At 41.1% G+C, this 20326-nt stretch overlaps 1 protein-coding gene across 1 annotated transcript in view; it reads left to right on the top strand.

The window, feature by feature from the left end:
• The window catches only part of VWC2L (von Willebrand factor C domain containing 2 like), a 60404-nt gene extending 41294 nt beyond the window's left edge, over positions 1 to 19110 (top strand). Inside the window, exon 3 of the mRNA XM_032210667.1 lies at positions 18962 to 19110. Within this exon, the coding sequence (XP_032066558.1) occupies positions 18962 to 19110 (149 nt within the window). The remainder of the gene's footprint in view (positions 1 to 18961) is intronic.
• Positions 19111 to 20326: the final 1216 nt, after the last annotated feature.

Genomic DNA, 20326 nt, shown 5'->3' with positions numbered 1-20326 from the left:
ACCCCAGGGATGGAACCACCAGTTCTATGAGGATGGTTACTGGGATCACTGGGCGACTTGCCAAGGAGTTGTCATCAGAGTCAGTATCACTCTCCATCAAAGTCAGTATTGCTCTCCAGCTGAAATGTTGGAGTTCTCTCATCACCCTTGGGGGATGGGATGAACCCAACAACTTCCACTCCCTCCACTCTCTTGCATTCTTTGAGCCAGCTTTGCTAGCTTCTTGGTGGATCCCAAGGGTGTCTCCTGGGCTGGACATGGGCTTAGCATTCGGCACCTCAGTAGCTCTCTTTCCCGCACTTGAAACAGCCAGTGGAGTGTCTTCTCCAGTTCTGTTGATGGGCCTGTGGCTTCAGGACTTCTTTCTTTCCCAGAGGGATCTTTGCCACCCATGGCTGGGATGGCCCTGTCAATAAACCAAGTCAATCACGACCTCTTTGGCCAAAATATTCCAGCCACGGAGGGGGCCCCTGGAGATGCATGTGTTATAGACATCATCATTCAGCCCATCCCGGAAACACTCAGCATATTTTGTGGCCAAATGATCAGTCAGCCAGCCAGATTGCGGGATCCTTGGTTGTAGCGGCCCTGCCTTATGGTCTTGACCCTGGTTCTGACTTTGTGGTCGGCCAAGGGATCTTCAATATGCTTTCAGAGTGGCCCATGAAACAGTCAAAGTTGCACAGCTTTGGGGCATCATTACTGTGGAAGGTGACCATCCACTCAGCTGTGGGCACCTCCAATGCCATGGCCACACCCCACCCCTTTGCCTTTTTGGTGGCTATTTCTGGACCATACTTCACATGCCTTGAGGTGCTAAAGCCCCAGATACTCAATCGCACACTCCAGCATCTTCCCAATCTGCCTTGCCTTGGATTATCTCTTCCTTAATCTCCATGCACTGTTTTCTCTGGTGACTCCTTCAGCTCCCAAGGGTGAATGTCGCCCCAGATGGCTTTTCCCCCAGTCTTCTTTCTTTCCAACCTCCAGCAACCATCTGGCTCTTGGCTGGTTGCCACAAGCTTCCACCTTATCCAGCCATTCTTGGTGATCTACACCACCTTGGGGTCTCAAGGACGCTCCTTCCACCCAGGTTCCAACCTCCTCCTGTTCATTCTCATGAGCTGACATACTTTGCACAGCCTCCACAGTAGAGGCGTCTCTCTGGGTGGGTTGTTATTGCAGTTCTAAAGCCAGACCTGCCTCAGTCGGGTCCTTTAGGAAAGAAAGAACTTTGACGCCCCTGTTTTTGCAAAAACTTGCCTGTTTTCCACCCATTTTTCAAAAAAATGGGATGCGGGAGCAGGGCTTCAGGAGGCCAACAATGGCTCTATTCAGTGTAAAAGACACACTAATATTTCCAAACTCTTCTCCTATGTCAGTGGAGACAGCAGCCAGACTGGGTTTGATCTGTCCAGTAACCAATTGGACCGGGTCTACAGTCTGTGATGTCATCATGCACTGGTGGCTCCTCCCAGTTCTGGACTCAGTCCAACCTGGACAGACGTGAGAATTGATCTCTCCTTGCTAAATTTAGGCTTTTTGTCTTTGATACCTCTAATTGGCTTTTTTCAAAAATATTTTTTTTGGCTTTTAACTTTTTTTCTCCTGCTCTCCATAACAGCAGATTGAACGGGGGATTTGAACATTTGGCCACTGGGCCTCCAGCCTGGCTGCTACTTCCCCGTGGCTAGATAGGCTTACGTGCCCACGGGTTCACTCCGGAGCACAGGGAACCACATTGCCAGCCGCACGGACCACCAGGATGACGATCTATGGCACAGAGGCTGCCCGGGAGCCCGTTTGCCTCCTTCTGACCTTCCTCGGCTGCGGCTGAAGATTCCAACATCTGAGGTGCCGCTGAAAGCCACAGGCGCCATTTTGAAGCCTCGAAAGGCTCGCTAGAGGTGTGGAGAGCAGCAGGCACCATTTTGAGCAACCGAACTTTCCAACGTTCCCAATAACAGCCAGAATAGCTGCCCTAGCCTGCCTTCTCTTCTATTGGATGAGGTTGTTCCTTTTATTTCGGGATCCAGTTGCCATCATGGCTTCAGCCGGTGCTCCCAATGCCCTCTCTGGCCCTATTCCCTACAGGGACCTAGAGAAGGCAGGGCCTTCGGAAATCAGAGCCAGTTGCAAGAGGCTGGCTAAGGACAGCGGGGATAAGGGCAAAGAAGCCAAGATTTCCAAGGCTGCTCTTACGGCTGAGGAGAGGAGAGGAGACAGAGGGCCCTAGACGAAGAATTTGAAAGGGCCCAGAGGCAGGCCGCACAGGAGACTCCCTCAATGGTGGCACAGGCCGGCCCTCCAGCTCCACCAGAACAGCCTCCTATTCCTACTTGCACTTCTTTGGCTGAGATGTCTCCAGAGTCTGAGAGAGAGCTTTCCTCCTCTTCGTCTGACATGAGAGCCTGACACGAGAGGAAATCTTTTTGATGCCCTCCTAAACAGGGGTGGCACATTTGAACGAAGAATTTCTGCTCCATCTGGCCTTCAATCCTGCCAGGGCACAGGCCCACAGGTCTCAGCCTCCACCCCTCCTGATATGACCTCAGTCATCTCTGAGGCAATTAAACAGGGCATTGTTGCAGGCCTTCAACAGAGGCCTTCTTCCAGGTCATCTAGCGGATGCAGGCACAAGTCCTCCAAGGGGTCAAGACACCCTCCTCATTCCACCTCAGCCAGTCAGGCTTCTATTTTTGGGGAGCAGGATACCCTCAGGAACTCTCACGTATTGGAAGATGAGGGTATCACACCTGAGCTCACAGCATTTGCCAGGCTTTTCAAGCCAGACCAGTTCAAGTCACTTCTGTTTAAAGCCAAAAAAGTGGCTAACTTGTCTTCTTCTTCCCAGACTCCGGCTACCGACACAACTTCTACAGATCCACCTAACGCCTTCTTCTCAGAAATAACAGTGGAGAAGGAGATCATTCCGTTATTTCTCAATGTGGTCCAGCAGCAGTTGGTCTCAGTCAAATAGCCAGCTGGAAATATGTTTGGAAATTTTATAATTAATGCATTGATTTGTCCAGTTTCGGCGCAGGAAGTTTTCACTGTACAATCTTATACAATCCCAAATTTAATATCCTCTATTTAATTGTCTTTGGATACTGAATATAGGAGGGTATAAAACTGTAGATTATGTCAACTATGTTTATCAATTGTTCCCACCAGTGGTTTTCTTTGCTAAATAGCCACATCCCTGTCAATGTGTTTCTATTGCATAGATCCTAGACAGTGTTATCTTTCCCTAAGAGTAGGAAGTACTTAGCAGTATAATCAGGTCTTTCTATAATGTTTAATTAGCCATTATAAAAGGCTTCTGCACAAAGAACAGGATTCCCACAGCCTATTATTCGGTTAAGCTGCTAATTAAGTAATTAATTGGCACAGAAAAACATCAATCTGTTAAAGTGAAGCATTAAAAACCTAGTTTTGTAAAATAATTTCATAAGAGTTTGTACTATGGAATGTTTTACCCAACACATTACAGGAGACCAACATTGTCCTACAAAAACATAAAACAGTTATGAGAACATTCTAGAGAAAAGACAGTGATATCGGAAAGACAAACTGACCAAAAGTATCGTTCACTTTTGTTTTACCAGAAGGAAGGAATTTTGGTGCAAAACAAGCTCTGATTGGTTCATACTGCTTTGTCCACAATTATTGACAGGTGAAGATCAACTGATTTTTCGCTGTGGAACCAACAGTTATAGACTCAGACTTATAAATATATCTAATCTGCCCAATCCTTATTGTATTTTAAAAGACACAATTGTAAGGTTAATTATCTGGAAACAGCCTCTGACTGAAATGCAGGTTTGCATTTTTATATACAAAAATAAACTTTAGTTTATATACAATAAACCAATCTATCCAGCCTAATTTAGCCAATTGTTGATTGTAGTGAAATATTCTTCCGTACCTCAAGCCAATTCAGTTTATTTGCTACATGTATTTATTAGCTTTTTATTTGGCATTTCATTGGTGGCATCTATGGTATGCCCTCCTCCTGGCCTCCCCTATAGCAAAGCCCTCTGAGGCAGCTGAGGATGGCAGGTAATGACGGACTCAAATCATTATGTGGTCAAATTGATATCAGTGACATGCATGCCAAATCGCCCACTGATTATAATTAAGCTTATGAAAGTGGATAATTTAATTGTTGTTTGTACAAAAAAAAAAAACTAAGTTTTTTTTCCAAATGAAGCCAAATGTACCTTTTAAAATAATTTTGATTTTTGACACTGCACTATGGAAGGTGTTGGGCTCGATGTGGGGAGATCTGGTTCTTATTTCACCTTCAGACATTTTCTAATAATGACAATATATCATTTGCTGTGGCAATATACTTTTTGACAGCAAGGACAATATCATTCCTGCCAGGTTAGACGGACTAGGAAATCAACAGGAAGACTAAAACTACTTTTATTGAGAATGGCTATTATGACAAAATTTTGCATGTCAGTTTGTATTGTAGCTCCTCCCCCTTCTTATAGTCCAGGGAATCAGGGCTCCCTTTTCCTGATCTGCTTCCAAATGTTATTTCATTTCTGTGTTTATGTATCAGCACTTTTTGCCTGGGTGATCTTCCATATTTTCATCAAGGCCATTTTCCTTACTCTTTACAAGCATGATTCCCCCTGCCAGTTTTTAAAATAAAAAATAATTAAATGCAGCATAGATTTTGCTACAGAAGATGAGAAGAGGACTGCCATTACTAAGAAGGTGATCCTAAAGCATGATATCACATGACCACATTGTATGGCTTTGATGATCCAGGGGTCTTGGTTGCCATCGTAATGCCAAGAGGTGTGGGTCATTAACGGGAAAGCAGCAGAGTCTCAAGAAAGGAGGACTAGAGGAGGGTGGAGAGATGCCATGGGGGAGGGCTGGAGGACCCTGGGAAAGGGCTTGGGAGCTCCAGCACAGGCCGTCCACATGGCAGGAAGACCAGGGATGAAAGGTGAGGCACAATACAAATTCAGAAGGGCCAGGGAATGACAACATGTCACAGTGTGGATGCAACAAGCCTGGGGAAATTACCAGAGTGACTTGTGATCTTCCCTAATGACTCCACCATTGAATTTGCTTGTGAGAAGCCAACAGGGGAGGTCACAAATGGTGATTGCATGGCCGTGGGATGTTGCATCCATTGTAAGTGCGAAACCATTGTCAAATTCCCAACTCACAATCACACGACCATAGGGACACTGTGACAGTCACAACTTTGAGGACCAGTTGTAAGTGCCACTTGCTCAGCCCCCTCCAATTCCACCATTTGGAATGAGTGGTCAATGAGCAAGGACTCCCTGTAATGTAAAATACACGTGTATCACATTTGATCATGATGTTAAAGGAGATAAAATACATCGTGTGTCCAATCACTCTTAGCCAATTATTCTATTCTATTCCATTCCATTTTTGCTGCCCATTATATGATGTGAATTATTATACATTTTGTTAATGTAGGGGCAAAAGTTTAGGGTATTTAATGAAAAAGAAAGGTCTAGACTTATGGGCACTCAACAAAATTATATGCATGTCAGTCTAGAAAAGTGTGCAGAAATACAGACTGTCTGTCAGGTCTACCCCAGGTTGGGCATTTAGGAAAGAAAGACACTCGAGTCCATTTGTAATTGTGGAAGCACTTTTAAAAAGAGGAGTTTAAATAAGAGCAGCTTGTAACCAACTCCTATTACAGTTAGCATTGAAGCAGGAAGCTAGTAGTACTGCTTCTTTCATGCATTTATTTTCTGAAAGCTATATGCAGGAAGTGATTATTCAAAGTTATAAAGGTTCTGGAAAAAAAAAACATTTACGACCAATATCCAGATTTGTAACCTTTGAAGCATCCCTCAGACACGTGATCAACATTACAGTCACCGCACATCCTGTGCTTGACTTTTACTTCCCCACTCGCCTGCTTGCTGAGCAAAGAGATTGGGTTAGAAGAGGTAAGCAGGCACACAATGAGGAAAACACTGGCCTGCTTGTGCAATGCCTTCACTGTTGCAGTGACAGGGCATTGTTTTTTACGCATTTCCCAGCATGGTGCTTGCTTCCTCTTCAATTAATGCAAATACAGACACCAATTCTTCCTAATCATCCCAGCACTGGGATGATCATTTGGAAGCAAATAAAATTAGGAGATGTGAAACTGATTAGACGTATCAGTTTCAAGGTGGCTCTGCCACGAACATTTCAATGATGGAGTGGGGAAAAAGAAAAATATAACTATGGCTATTTTCTCCTAGCAATCACTTTTGCTTGGTGACAAGTTACCAATCCCAAGTGTGGTTGCTAAACAACGACTATCTGTATTATCAAACAAAAAAATAGAATAATTTGTTTTTGTAAGTGAAGAAAAAGTAAAGAAAAAATAAATTATCCTGGAGAAAGAAATTGCATTTCTCACACCCCCTCCCTGCCTCTAACAAATTAACTAACAAGGTTATTTCCCACAATAGAAAGTATTTAAAACAATGCAAATAGGTTTTTGAAAAGTATACTATGCAGATTGTCTAAATTAAGACATTTTCCATTGGCTCTATAGCCATGAATCCTTGGAAAAACCAACATAACAATAAAAGACCTAGCAAATAATTAGCATTCTGAATAGCAGCTGGAACAGCATAAAAACCTATCTAAGGCCATGCAAATTTACATTAACAATATTTTCTTTATTCAAATTGCAGGGTTTTTTTAAACTAAAAATATTAAATGGATGCAGAATATGTTACTATATATAGCAGGGGTGTCCAAACTTTTTGCAAGGAGGGCCAGATTTGGTGAGGTGAAAATGTGTGGGGCTGACCATTCAGCCTGACATTCTTTGAACCATTCGCATGAATGTGTGGTGAAGGAAAAAACGACAGGGATGAGTGACAGGCTGAGTCGGCAGGGAGAAGAGGCTATAGGCCACTCAAAATGTGAAAATGGACCGCAATTAGCCCCCGGGGCAGACTTTGGACATGGCTGATATATAGTACAGCTGTGGTGGCAGAGTGGTTAGAATGTAATACTGCATAATTCACTGCTCCTTCCAGGAGTCCTGAGCGACTTAAGATTGACTCAGCCTTCCAGCTTAGAGAGGGCTGTAAAAAGGAACTTAAGCCTAAGTGCTATTGCTTTATTTGTTGGTGTTAGAACTTCTGAATAAAAAATTAATAGTGATGTTAATTCCAAAGCTAAATAGTGGTGATATTAATACCAAATCCAAAAATTAATAGTGATGTTAATACTAAATCCAAGGATAAATCAAATTACCATCCTCAGATGGTAATTTTGAATTGTAATTTGTACTTTCTCAGTTAAAATGCCTATTTTTATTTCCTGTTTCTTTTATACTGCTGTGTTTACTCAGCTTTTTTTCCAGTTCTTCCTCTCTTTAACAATGTGCAACAGAATCAGGATAGAGCTGGAAAGGATCTTGGAGGTCTTCTAGTCCAGCCCCCTGCTCAACAGGAGATCCTATGCCATTTCAGACAAATGGCTGCCCGTCTCTTCTTAAAAACTTCCAGCAATGAAGCACCACAACTTCTGAAGGCAACTTCTGTTCCACTCATTAATTGTCCTCATTGTTAGGAAGTTTCTCCTTAATTCCAGGTCGCTTCTCTCCTTGATTAGTTGCCAGCCAGTGTTTCTTATCCTGACCTGAGGTGCTTTGGAAAATCAATTGAAACCCTGCTCTTTGTAGCAGCTTCTCAAATACTGGAATACTGCTATCATGCCCCCCCCCCCAATCCTTCTTTTCTATAGACTAGCCAAACCCAAATCCTCTCACAGTTACTGTTTTTGAGCCAGGTTTCGCCTAATCTGTATTTGTATGTTTGGCTATTCCTGCCAAAGGTGTAAAACCTTGCTTTTCTCTACATTAAATTTCATTTTGTTGGATAGGGCCCATTGTTTAAGTGTGCACAGGCTGTGAGTTTTAAAAACATCTGAGTGAATCCAGGAAGAGGGAACCCACAGCCTGTGCACAGCATGTACACTTCCAACCCCTCTTCCTCTCCCCTCTTCCTGGATTCCCTCAGACGTTTTTAAAACTCACAGCCTGTGCACAGCACACACTCTTCCAGCCCCTCTGCTACTCCCCTCTTCCTGGATTTACTCAGATGTTTTTAAAAGAGTGGACGAGTGTGTGCGTTTGCACAGGCTGTGGGTTTTAAAAATGTCTGAGTGAATCCAGGAAGAGGGAAGAGGCAGAGGGGCTGGGAGTGTGTTGGTCAATAATGTTGAAGACCAGCAAGGACAGCCATATTTCCTCTGTAAGTTTTATTGTTTTGTGTACTTATTTTATTCTTATTTAAGTAGCAAGTGCACAAAATAATAAATTTCCTTTTTTTATATCTTCTTTTTGTAGGTCATTCTTTGGGGCAAAGAATTCAGTGATATCATCTTGGCCACTCCCACCCAGTCACATGACTGTCAAGCCACTCCCATCCAGTCACATGATCACCAAGCCACTCCCACAAAACAGGCTACGCTTACAGAATAGGTTCTAAAAAACTTTGAAACCCAGCACTGCTGGGCTGTTAACAGGAGTTTGGCAGCAAGTTTTGCAAAGATCAAGAGAAAAATTCAAGAGAAAAGAGAAAATAAATATTCTTTTTACTAGACAATGCATACATACATACATGTGTGTATTACACAGGAAGACATATATCTGCAGTTCTAACAACACAAGACTTATAACAAGTTTGCATTCCTGTTGATGAAAGTCTGGCATTTATTTACAACAATTGCAAAGTTATAATAGTCACTGAAGAGTAACAGAACCAGCTATTGGCTATTCTTGGTCCAGAGAAAGGTAATAATGCAGAAAGAACATTCCTGATGAGGAGCAAGAGAACCAGAGGTGGGTTGCTCCCAGTTTTACTACTGGTTCACTTTGTGCATGCACCAGATACGTGCTGTGCGAGCATGCACAGGTCAATGTGAATGTTCTCTGCCCATGTGCAGGACAATTTACAGTGAATTGTGTACGTGTGCGCACTACTCAACAACATGCCAGTGACCAGGAAACCGGTTTAGGGGCATAGCCAGCCTCAGTAGCTGCCGGTTCTGCGACCCAGGCCAAAATACCACTACCGGTTCGGCCGAACTAGGCCAAACCAGGGGCAACCCACCCCTGAAGAGAACCATGCTGAGCAAGAGACAAGAGATTTAATGATCATAGTGGTTGCTTTCAACTGCTTTCTGGAACAGGACAAAAGAAAAAGTTGTAGTAAATAGATGCACCCTATAGTTAGGAATAGTGTTGTGGTCAGAACCAATGACTTTTGAAATATGCAACTCTTCAGAATAGGCATGTGACAGAATTGCAGTGCAGACAATTGTTCGTGCCTGTTTATTCCTGTGGAGACTAATAATTTTGCCAATTTGGACAATGAAAGACTAAAAGGGAAAGACTTAAACAGCAAGTGTGGAGTGGTGTTTTCATTTTTCATCTATTCCATGACAAAGGATCAGGCAAAAAATATTGCAGAGAAAAATTCTACAGGCTACAGAGGAGACATTGCTGTAATGCTCGGTTCCTGAGAACAAGAGATGCATTTTCTGAATTGACTCTTGGCATGAGTTTGAGTTTCACAAGCACTATATGTTTGGCTGAAGTACAGCAAGCTTGAAGAGAAGGACGTTAAACTGAATCTTGAAATTAAACATCACAAAAAAAGTTTGTGCCTTGTTGGAGAAATGAAGAAATGTATCTATTTCTTGGATTGATGTCGCACTTTTCTTCAGGAAACCAAGGCAGCATGTATAGAGAAATTCATTCTTCCATTTTACTCACCACAACCTCAAGAGGTGGAATGGTCTGAGAAAGAGGGACTTGACAGGGTGGACGTGAATGTGGAGCCCGCTGGGTCTAATCCAACGTCTTAGCTACCTTTCCACAATGACGTATATTGAAGCCTTTTAAGCCATGCAATTTGAGTTATACAGCTTATGAGCTTCGTTATTTACCGGCATACTCTATTGAGTATAAAAAATAAACATAAATTAGATCAAACCAGAATGGAAACACAAATTTAATAGTGATCTAGGAAGCTGTTCCATGATTGGCATATTACAAGGCAAGCGTACAATTTATTCAAAAGGGGCACTTCCCTTCTACAAAGAAATCCAAGGAAATGATTTTTTGTTGTTGCTGGGTAAAAATAAGCAGAAGAAATGCTGCACACGATGCTCTTGGCAGAGTCCATTCAAAGAAGGAGATGTTGTGTTTGAAAGGAATGAAACGGTGAAGGGGATATGAATAATGCAGATCATTGTTCAAAGGAAAATATTACATAAAAGGGGGAAAGAAGAATATCTCCATTTTATTTTCTTTCAAAAGAAATCGAAATTAAAACTAAACTGAAATTAGAGGTGATGGTGGAGAAGGAGAAGGAAAAGAGCCAGAATATTGTTCTTAGATATCTTTAAAATAAAAGGAAGGGGAATAACAATATATTGTATAACAGAGCCAGGATTACCGCACTATTCTGGGTCAGACTGTAAAAATGATTATTCCCATCAAAGAGCTGGGAAGGGCTGCGTAATGCAGCAAGGTTGCAGTTTGAATTTCACAGGGGCCTCCCCAGAAAAGACCTTTGATCATTAGTCCAATCACCGCTTCCCTCTTCTCCTTGAAACATGAAAGAGTATTTGCTAAAGAACAGGAGTGAGAGTCTTGTGAGTGTCTTTTTGAATGAAGGCGAAAGAAATATTTGTCCAGCTCCTTTTACTTTTGATATTGCTAGGCAACTTTTTTTCATTAGGTAACATTTGTATTAAATGTTCTGTTGCATACCTGTAATGTTAGCGTACCACTGGACATTTAGCTTTAGAAAGCTTAATTGCAAGCATTCTAAGAAAGAAAGACATTGGTGTACTGAAGATGCCTCTGAGTTTCCAGTTATTGACATGGGATCTAAATAAGTATCTTTCCACCTATAAATACAATTCTCAGGGACAAGGGCTGGAGCAGTCACTATTATTGAAGGAAAATAAACTTGATCCAAATGACACAGATGGATTTAGTCAGAATCAGGTCAAGAAACGGCTGTTATCTCCACTTGCTGTTATCCTGGAAGAATTGATAGGATACAAGTCAGGTGATATTTTCCTTGGTTCCCAATGCCTGCAAGGTCTCCTGACAGAGGAATCTGGAGACCAGATCCGTCAAAGAGAGGCGGGCCTGAGAAGTGAAAAGAAGTCTTCAAAGGAAAACAGGAAAGTCCATTTGCCTCTTGAGAAAGCCCAACCGTGACCTGGGTGACTGAGCATCTCCATAAATTCAGCAGGTGGCCTTGCTGGAGTCCGTCCCTCCTTCCCTTCTCCATAATAGAGATATTATAATACAGGTATTAAACGTTTTTAAAGGGTTGTATTTAAACATTCTTCCTAGAATACCATTAAATACTGCAATTTATCTTTTTATGAGATTGGTTTATCTACAACAGGGAGAGTTAAACCATCTAGCCACATACTTCTATTGTATAGGACCCTTATGGGGCATTGTTGAAGTTATTTCATGTTGTATTTTGCACATTTTAGTTGCTAGAAAGACAGCGTGGGTTGTGGGACCTCTACCACTTACGTACGAAGATGAGAGGGAAGATGCCAGGTGGAAACAGCTGATGCTAGAAGTGAAACAGGCTCAACCCCGATGGAGGGGCTGGGTCAAAGTGTGGAGAAATTTGCTATATGCAGCCTTTCTCCTTTCAGCTGCTGTTATGGCTGTTCTGCCATAAGGAATCCCACAGGACTTATCTCTAAAGCTGTATGTAAAGGGGTCACCTTCATACCTGCTTCTGAATTTCCAGAGGTATCACATCAGAGCTTTTTATGCAAAATAGTCATTCTGAAATATGCCTTCGGACTGATTTAGCTAAGCGGTTTTTGTGTTCTTACGCTTGGTTTGGAAATCTGCTTTGCAATATTATGCTAAATGTCAAAGAATTTCCATTTTTAGAATGATATATGTGTACTATCTTGGTTTTGTTTAGCATAGGAGATGCACATTTCAAACAGTGACTTAAACAATAATGATAAAATTGGTTATGGTTACTTTTCTATTCTTGAAAAGGTTATATGTATACATTTCTGCAATATTTCAATAGCAAAAGTTGATGGAATACAACTTTTTGAATTATATATTCTTCCCTGCTTTGTATTCACAAGTCACAACTGGGTCATGGTAAGCTGTTGGAAGGACCTCAAGTAAGCAACATACTTAAAATGAGTGTTGTGAGATAATAATATTAAAACATTTCTGCTGTTATTTTCTTAAAATACTATGCATTGCCTACATTTTTAATATTTTTTCAGAATCATATTGTTCTGAAGTTAGCTATCATACAAATAATGGTATCACATCCCAGTGTTGCAGAAGTCCCTTTTCTCCCAGTAAGCCTATCAAAAACTGCATAAAGGTTAGATCATAATACTACACATTAATACTCCAAAGAAATTCACAGAGTTCCATTCACAGCTTTGAATCTATGACTATACTCAGGACTAAGGATAATCTCCCTGCTTTCCCTTGGTGGTTGCTCTGGGATTTGCTTCATGTACTGGATTCTTGATGGAGGTCTCTGGCTAGCAGAGGGATTCCCAAGATAACAAAATCATGTTTAATCTCTGCCGAGTTTTGGAACTGCTGTGGCATCTGATGTGCAACTCTTTAAATATGCATAATACTAGCAATCTGCCATATGCTTTAAAACAATTAAGGCACATGCTTTTTGCTTCCAGTTTGATTTCACACATATTCTTCCAAGATGCCACAGCAATCTGGTGTTTTACTTTGAAACAGAATGGCTGTTTATCATAATTGTTCTCAGCTGTGAAACTTATCCCAATTGCATTTTAGCAACTGCAGGGTCTTTGCCACCAGCAGTCCTTGGTGGAACTGTGCTCTTTCCACAAGAGGTGCCAGCATCAGGAAGCATTGTCTTCACTCGCTTTATTCCTTTGCCTTTTTATACTGGTTGGCATTTGACTGTTCAAAAAAAGAGTAGGATAAGCAAAGATAAATTACAGTCCAGGGTGAGGCCTGCTTAGTGTCAAGCAAGCAGGGGATGGAATTACGGTTGCCAAATCACTCCGGTGATGTTGTAAATTACTTGGGATGAAAAGCTGTGGCAGCACAGCAATTCTCATTTCATGTAGTTAGTGCTTTGCTGCAAATATCTTCTTGCAGGTTAGATGCAGCACAGAATTAAATATTTTAACTGCAGGAGCATTTTTGCTTACTCTACTACATTCCATCTCATACTGGGGGAAGGGTTGGACAAACGTTTGTAGAAAGCTTCATAGCAGTGTTTTGTGTGTGCCTGCATGTGTTGTGTATGTGTGTGTACAAATCAATCCATTAAAGAAGGAATCTTCTCCTTTAAAGGTTGTGGATCACAATCTGCCACCCAGATCCATTGTGGGTTGTTTGATGGATGTTGTTTGACTTCCAAGTCTGTGACTTAGAAAAGATTGGGTCTGAAAGCATAAGTTATAACAATCACCTTATAGGCAGATGGGTGGCATAAACGGTTAATAAACAAAATAAATAATTTAGACAACAGATTAATGCATGATACTTCAGTCACTCATATTCTTTCCAGATGTAATGCCAATGCCAATTCATTAATTAAAACACTGAATAATCGCTGAAATGCCAAGATATATCATTCCCTTCTATGGCAATCCTGCGTAGTAGACTCTCACTTTCTCTCTCTGACTCTCTCCCACCATCTCTTTCTCTCTGTCTCATCTCTCTCTGTCTCTCTCTGTCTCCCTCTGTTTTTCTCTCTCTCTCTCTCCTCTCAGCTCTCTCTGTCTCATATCTCTCCTCATCTCTCTTTTTCTCTCTCATCTCTCTCTCCCCCCCTCTCTCGTGTATGTGTGTGTGTGTGTGTTCCCTCTTGAACCTTTTCCAAAAAGAGGTGAGGATTTGGTTTTCTTGTTTTTTCTTTGTTTTGCTGCTGAGGTTCTTTCTTCTTCTTTGGGTGCCATTTGGTTTAAATCAAGAGTCATTTCAGGTTCCCAGATAAATGAAGCTCTTTTCTCCCTATGCTGCAGCTCCCTGTCGGCTAAACCCACCACTGGCTGGCCCTGCCCCTTGCCCTCCTAGTCACTCCTTGCCTGGCCTGAGAAGCTCTCCATCCCGAAACCCTGGCCTGGCCCGGCTGATGCTCTGCATCGTAATGTGCTCCAGGAGAAGGGTCTCTCCCATTGTGAAGCATGATAAATGTAACTGTGCTGAGAGAGCAGCTATGGGAAGAACAGCAGCATCAGCTGCAGCTGGGCCAGGCCAGAGTCTTGGAGCGGAGAGCAAGTCACGCGTCTCCCCGAGTGACCAAGGTGCACGCAGCACCAACAAGGGCCAGAGGAAAAGGCAAGTACAGGGGACATCTCACACCTGCTCTGGAATATGGAGTGAGTATCCATCCCCCGCTGTCATCCTTACCTTCTCAGGGCAGGCAAGGAGTGAGTGGCTGGGAGGGGAGGGCAAGGGGCCGGGCCAGCTAGTGGTGGGTTCAGCTGACAGAGAGCCATAGCAGTGGGATAAAAGGGCCGCATGCAGCTCGGGAGCCACGGGTTGCCGACACCTGCTCCAGGCATTAAATATTTTAGTACTGTTTGCATCTCTGTATTATCTGGTGATACTTTACCGATTCTTCTGCTGCTTTAGACCTTATTCTCAGATTTACTTTTCTGCAGTGTATTCTTTTAATAAAACAATGGAGAATGCTAAGTATGCGTAAACATCAAGTAAAGCTTGTTATTAATTTTCATTCATTTGTATATTTATTGTCAAGCAGTAGTTTCCCAAGAGTCCCAAATGAACATTGCAGAAACGAAACAAAACTCTGGAATTTAATGCTTGGAAAGTCTTCTCTGAAATGGAGATGCTTTGAGTAATGTCAAATACTTCCTCTTCCCCTCTGCACTCTTGTGAGCAAAATGATTCCCTTTTTCAAAAGCTCAAGGCAGCATTCATAGCATTTTCTCCTGAGAAAATGAGTGGCCCAAAAGCCAGGGATCTTCTTATCAACCAAAGATATATTCAGATGTCCCTTTCACATAGACAATGCCCTTCAGTCTCTGATAAAGCAGGAACCTTAGAACAGGGTCAGAAATTTTTTTCTGTAAAGATCCAGGTTGTAAACATTTTAGGCTTAGCAGACTGAGAAGCAAAATCAAGCACACAGTGTTATGTAGGTAATATCTACATCTTTTTATTAACAAAATTTCCTTCTTCTGCTTCCCTGGTGCTTTGCTGCAGCAGCTCATATTTTCTACATTAAAACTAATGGTTGTTTAGATTTTGATAGTTCTGTTATGATAGTCCAGACAATTTAATGTATCTGTAATTGCAATGAGCAGTAAGAATGAAATTGTTGCTCCTGCTGTTGCTGGTGATTTTACTTCTGGATGGTTTAGGAAGCTCTGTGTGGAATCTAGGAGGCTTCCCCCAAAACCAGGATATTATTTTGCTGTTTACCCATTTTTCAGGATATTAGGCTAAAAGCCAAGCTTGGGTCTGGTTGAGACAGATTTTACTTATAGGGTGGGTGGTTCCAATAATGATATTTCCATGAAGCACTAGCTACAAATTATCAATTCAAGAGGTACCAGTACAATTGCATGGTAGGCAGGTGGGAAGTAGAGCAGGGCAAAAGGGAAAACTAGGCCCTTCCCTCACAGGTTTTGCACAAATGGTAAAATCACATGGCAGGAGAAGAGAGATGAAGAAAAGGCAGAGAAGCAGAGCTCTCATCAAGTGCTAACAGAAACCTTCGCAATACTTTGGCAAACAGAAGCAAAGCATGACCAAGGTATCTTTCCTGAGTTAATGGATTACAATTCCATCTCAAGGATACTAGAATTACTCTTGCCTGAAGAGGTGACCAGAAAGATGTCAGGATGAGGGAGACATTTCTTGCTTTCCTTTACAGAAACCACAAGGCTTCACATGCTGTGGAGACTTGGAACTCGTACTCTGAATGTTGTGAGTGAAGGTTGGATCTTTGGCCAAGGTTGCCTACACAGAATCCCTCTGGAGTTGTTCTGAGTTGACTGGTCAGGGTCATGGGGATAAAATGGGATCTGACATCAACCCAGTAATTAGGCAATACCCACTTGCTCAAATATCACATGGAAAGACATTTCCCCAACTGTACGGGATGAATTGGAACAGCATCAGAAAAATACAGACAAACCTTATGTTATTAGCTACATAGAATCCCTTGGTGACTGGAGTGAGCCATATACTTAAATTGAATAAATTTGAATTTAATTTATTAAATTGAATAAAATAAAATGAATATAGCTGCTGCATTTTGGACAGAAGTCGCATATACAGAACCTGTATATCATAGCGAAAGGTTTGTCCTTAGCATTCTAGTTTGGAGTGCATCGGGATTCAGGCCAGAAAAAAATCATAGAAACTTACTGAGAAATAGCCACGATCTTGGACCATTCATAATATTTGTTGTTAGATCAGTGAGAAGTGAGATTTAGGCAGTGGCACATCACGATTTTGGACTGTTGATTCTGGCGGCAGCTGCTTACTTTTTACAGAAATGATTATTAACTAGGACACGAAGCCTAAACTGATTTCATCATCTTGGCTGCAAAATCAAGCAGAACACAGAAAATAGTTTGTGACAAAGAGTCTCCTTACATAGGCACAAAAATGTCAGGCATGCAAAATCAATCACTTTTCTGGTCAGCGCTGCAAGGGCAAAACTCTCAAACACTGATAATTTCTTTAAATGATCTTAAAGTGCAAATGTGGAAGCTCCCTCACATTTTGCAGGACAGAAATAGACAATGTGCAGCCATTCAAAGGTTGTTGAATGCCAACTCTGTTAAATATAGAGGCGTTGCTGATATTGAGGAAGTAGCCCACATTCACCATCAAGTATGAGAGGGTTATAGGCAGAGTGTAGGCATTTTTCTACCTAAAAATCAATAGAATTCATATGCAATATAAAAGAAGTTTTATTCAGAAGTGAGCCAAACATGCATTTTATTCTAGTGGATCGTAGTATTTGAGCAAAGATGTCCCTGCATTGTACCATTTATTTTATCTCACAAAAACTCAGTAAGAGCCATCAAGAATTCAGCCATCCCTGTCTGCTCAGCCTTACCTTAACTTTTACTTAATAATTAATCTAGAAGGGACAAAACAAAAGCCTCTTGGATGGATCAAAAGAGGCACATGAATCAGTAAAATGATGAAAAGGGTTATTTAAAAGTCTTGAAAATCCATCCTTTGTATTAGTCATGGTAACAGACAATGATCACACGATAATTTATATTAGAGAAAAATATAACCTTTGGCACTTTTTCTGACAAAAACATCCGGATTTTGAGTGATATTGTTATCAATTCACATATGTCAGAAAATCCTGAGCCATTGAGTCCTGCTTGAGACACAGTCAGAAATAAACAAAGATTGTATTCAATTTAACAGACGTGATTATGACTGCCATGAAACCAAGAAGCTGTTGTGAGAGTCACCTGATGGTTAGGGATTATTTAGGGTTTAAAATTGTAATGGCTAAATAAATCGGAACCAACCTCCTTCATGGGAATGACGTTAGGAGCAGTTTCTTAGTCTCCCTGGAAGTAAAACTCAGAGCTTTCTGTAATCCAGGGACGTTGAACTCTCTGAGAAGCCCAGAGAAATCATCAAGTGGCAGCTGCCAGAAGAACCCAAGCAGTTCGGGGCTACATCAACAGAGGAATCTTGTCAAGATCATGGAAATGACACGGTTGCTTTCAAAAAGAATACTTAGGAACTGGAAGGATGTCCGAGAAGAGCAATATGGAGGGAAAGAGGCTTGGAGATCCTAAATCCTGCAAAGAACAGTTAAAGGAACATCTAACCTAAAGAAGAGAAGCCTAAAAGGAGATATGATAGTAGTCTTGAAGGGCTGTCATAGATGATGTGACGAATCATTCGCCAGAACACAGAAGAATACCACTTTATAATGTCTTGGTAAGACCACTTGGATTACTGCATCCAGTTTGGTTATCACAATATATATATATATATATATATATATATATATATATATATATATATATATATATATATATATATATATATATATATATATATATATATATGCATATGCATATATATATATATATGCATATGCATATGCATATGCATATGCATATGCATATATCTATCTTGAGACTCTGGAAAGAGTGCAGAGAAAAGCAACAAAAATGATTAGGGGGCTGGAGGCTAAAACCTGAAGAACAATCGCAGGAATTGGCTATGTCGACTCTAGTGAAAAGATCGACTAGGGGTGACATGAAAGCAGGGTTCCAACATTTGTGGGGTTGCCACAAAGAAGAGGGGGGTCCACATTGTCCAAAGCACCAGAGGGGAGGAGTAGAAGCAATGGCTATATGCAATAAATATATTTGTATTTTCCTCTGCAAATATAAAAATAGACAGGGAAAAAAGATATTCAAATAACTAAAAGCTCACCAGAGCCCATCAATACTCTGGGCCTTATTTAGGTCAGTGTCTGTAAGGTACTGGAAATACCGAAATGGGGGATGAAATAGGATTGCTGTTTGAATCATCTATAGGTATGAAATAGCTTTGAAAATATTTCAAAATATGATATGATTATTTTTCTGTTTTTCCCATTTTTATTAAGATATTGGTCTTTGTACATGGAATGAAATTATTATTTTTCTCTGTGTGTTGCAACAAGAATACAGTATTTAATTGAGAGTATTTCTGCTTTCAGTAAAAGAGTACAAAGTTAGTGGACAATGACATTATAAGTAAAACCATTTTAAATCTGGGTTTCAACCTTTCTGATGGCTGCAGTGGAATTAAAAATGTTAATTTGGGATGGACTATGCCCAATGCAATCAAGCTCTTGCTCTCCAATCTGTTAGGAAGCCGTTTAATCCACTTATGTATCTACATTTGCAGGTCCAAACTGCTTTGCAGGCACCACCATCATTCCGGCTGGCATCGAAGTCAAAGTGGACGAGTGCAACATCTGTCACTGCCATCACGGGGACTGGTGGAAACCCGCCCAGTGCTCCAAGCGTGAATGCCAAGGGAAGGCGGCTGCGTAGGGCAAAGCTTCCAGCAATGACCTTTGCACCCCCATTGTGACAGCTTCCCAAGCTGAATCTGCCAGCTGCAGTTGGGTCACCAGCAAAACCTTTTAGGGTTAAATGAGACAATTTTACCTGTGAGCTTCTTATCTTCATCTCTTTTCCTCTCTGAAAACAAACCTATGTAGCTTGACATTATAGCAAGCGACACAGGTTGGTCAACTAGCTTAGGAATGGAACTTTCTACAGAGCTTCTTCTGGTAAGGGTTTATGTTTTCTCCACCACGTGGGGATAATTGAAAGGAAAAATGTATGCTCTAATTTTGATAGGAAACAAGCTGAAGCCAACCAGTGTAAGCGGTCAATATTCATCCAAGAGATTATACAACCTAAGAAAATCAAACTCTTAAGATCAGCACTCAACAACACATCCCAGGGTCATCTTGGTTGCATCATCATTTTCCCCACCTCTTTGATTCTAGGAAAGGAGGAAAGAAACTGCAGCTTCCTAGAGAGTCGCCTTTCCCGAACGCATCAGACTCAAGATCCCCATTCAGGTTAATTTTAGTGGCAATTCCTGCCCTCTTTGGCCTCTCTCCATCTTTGAATAATCTCAGCATGAATGTAGAAATCTGCTGGTTCTTGGGAGATCATATGTCCATCTCTACTGGAAGAAATCATCTGATAGAGTTGCAATTCATGACTATCCAAGTGTTAATTATCAGCACAAATATATTTTAAAACAGTTAATGCTGAATAACATTCCTATAAATTGGATGGGGTGGGCGAATCACACAAAAGATTTATTTCACCAGGATGTCTGGAAAACAAGACACAATGTAATCCCATATTTTATTTTATTTTTGGCTTAAGAGCCCAAAGAAAATTAACTGTGCAAGTTTCCTGAATTAAATTTACGTTTTTCATTTTTCTTTTCAGTCTTCATTTCTAATTCCAATGAAGAAGTCCTCCTTGTTTGAGCTTACGTGCATATATTTGGGGCTAAATTAATAGGGACAACTTTTTGCCATTGTTCCATTTCTTCTTAGGTAAAATATCTCATAAAAAAACATAATGTTCCAAATCTATTTTAAATTTTTCAATTTCTTGGAAGAGATTGAGATCATTTCCTATACAATAATTTTAGACATTAGTATAAATATGTTCCATGGAGAGAAAATTGTGTTAACTGGAAAACAACTGAAACACCAAAGTCCCAGAAATATGTATTATG

Source organism: Thamnophis elegans, chromosome 1, assembly GCF_009769535.1.
Source record: "Thamnophis elegans isolate rThaEle1 chromosome 1, rThaEle1.pri, whole genome shotgun sequence".
In the NCBI taxonomy this organism is placed as follows: Eukaryota; Metazoa; Chordata; class Lepidosauria; order Squamata; family Colubridae; genus Thamnophis; species Thamnophis elegans.
Note: the sequence above shows the minus strand (reverse complement) of the source record. Positions and strands in the feature narration are given on the sequence as shown.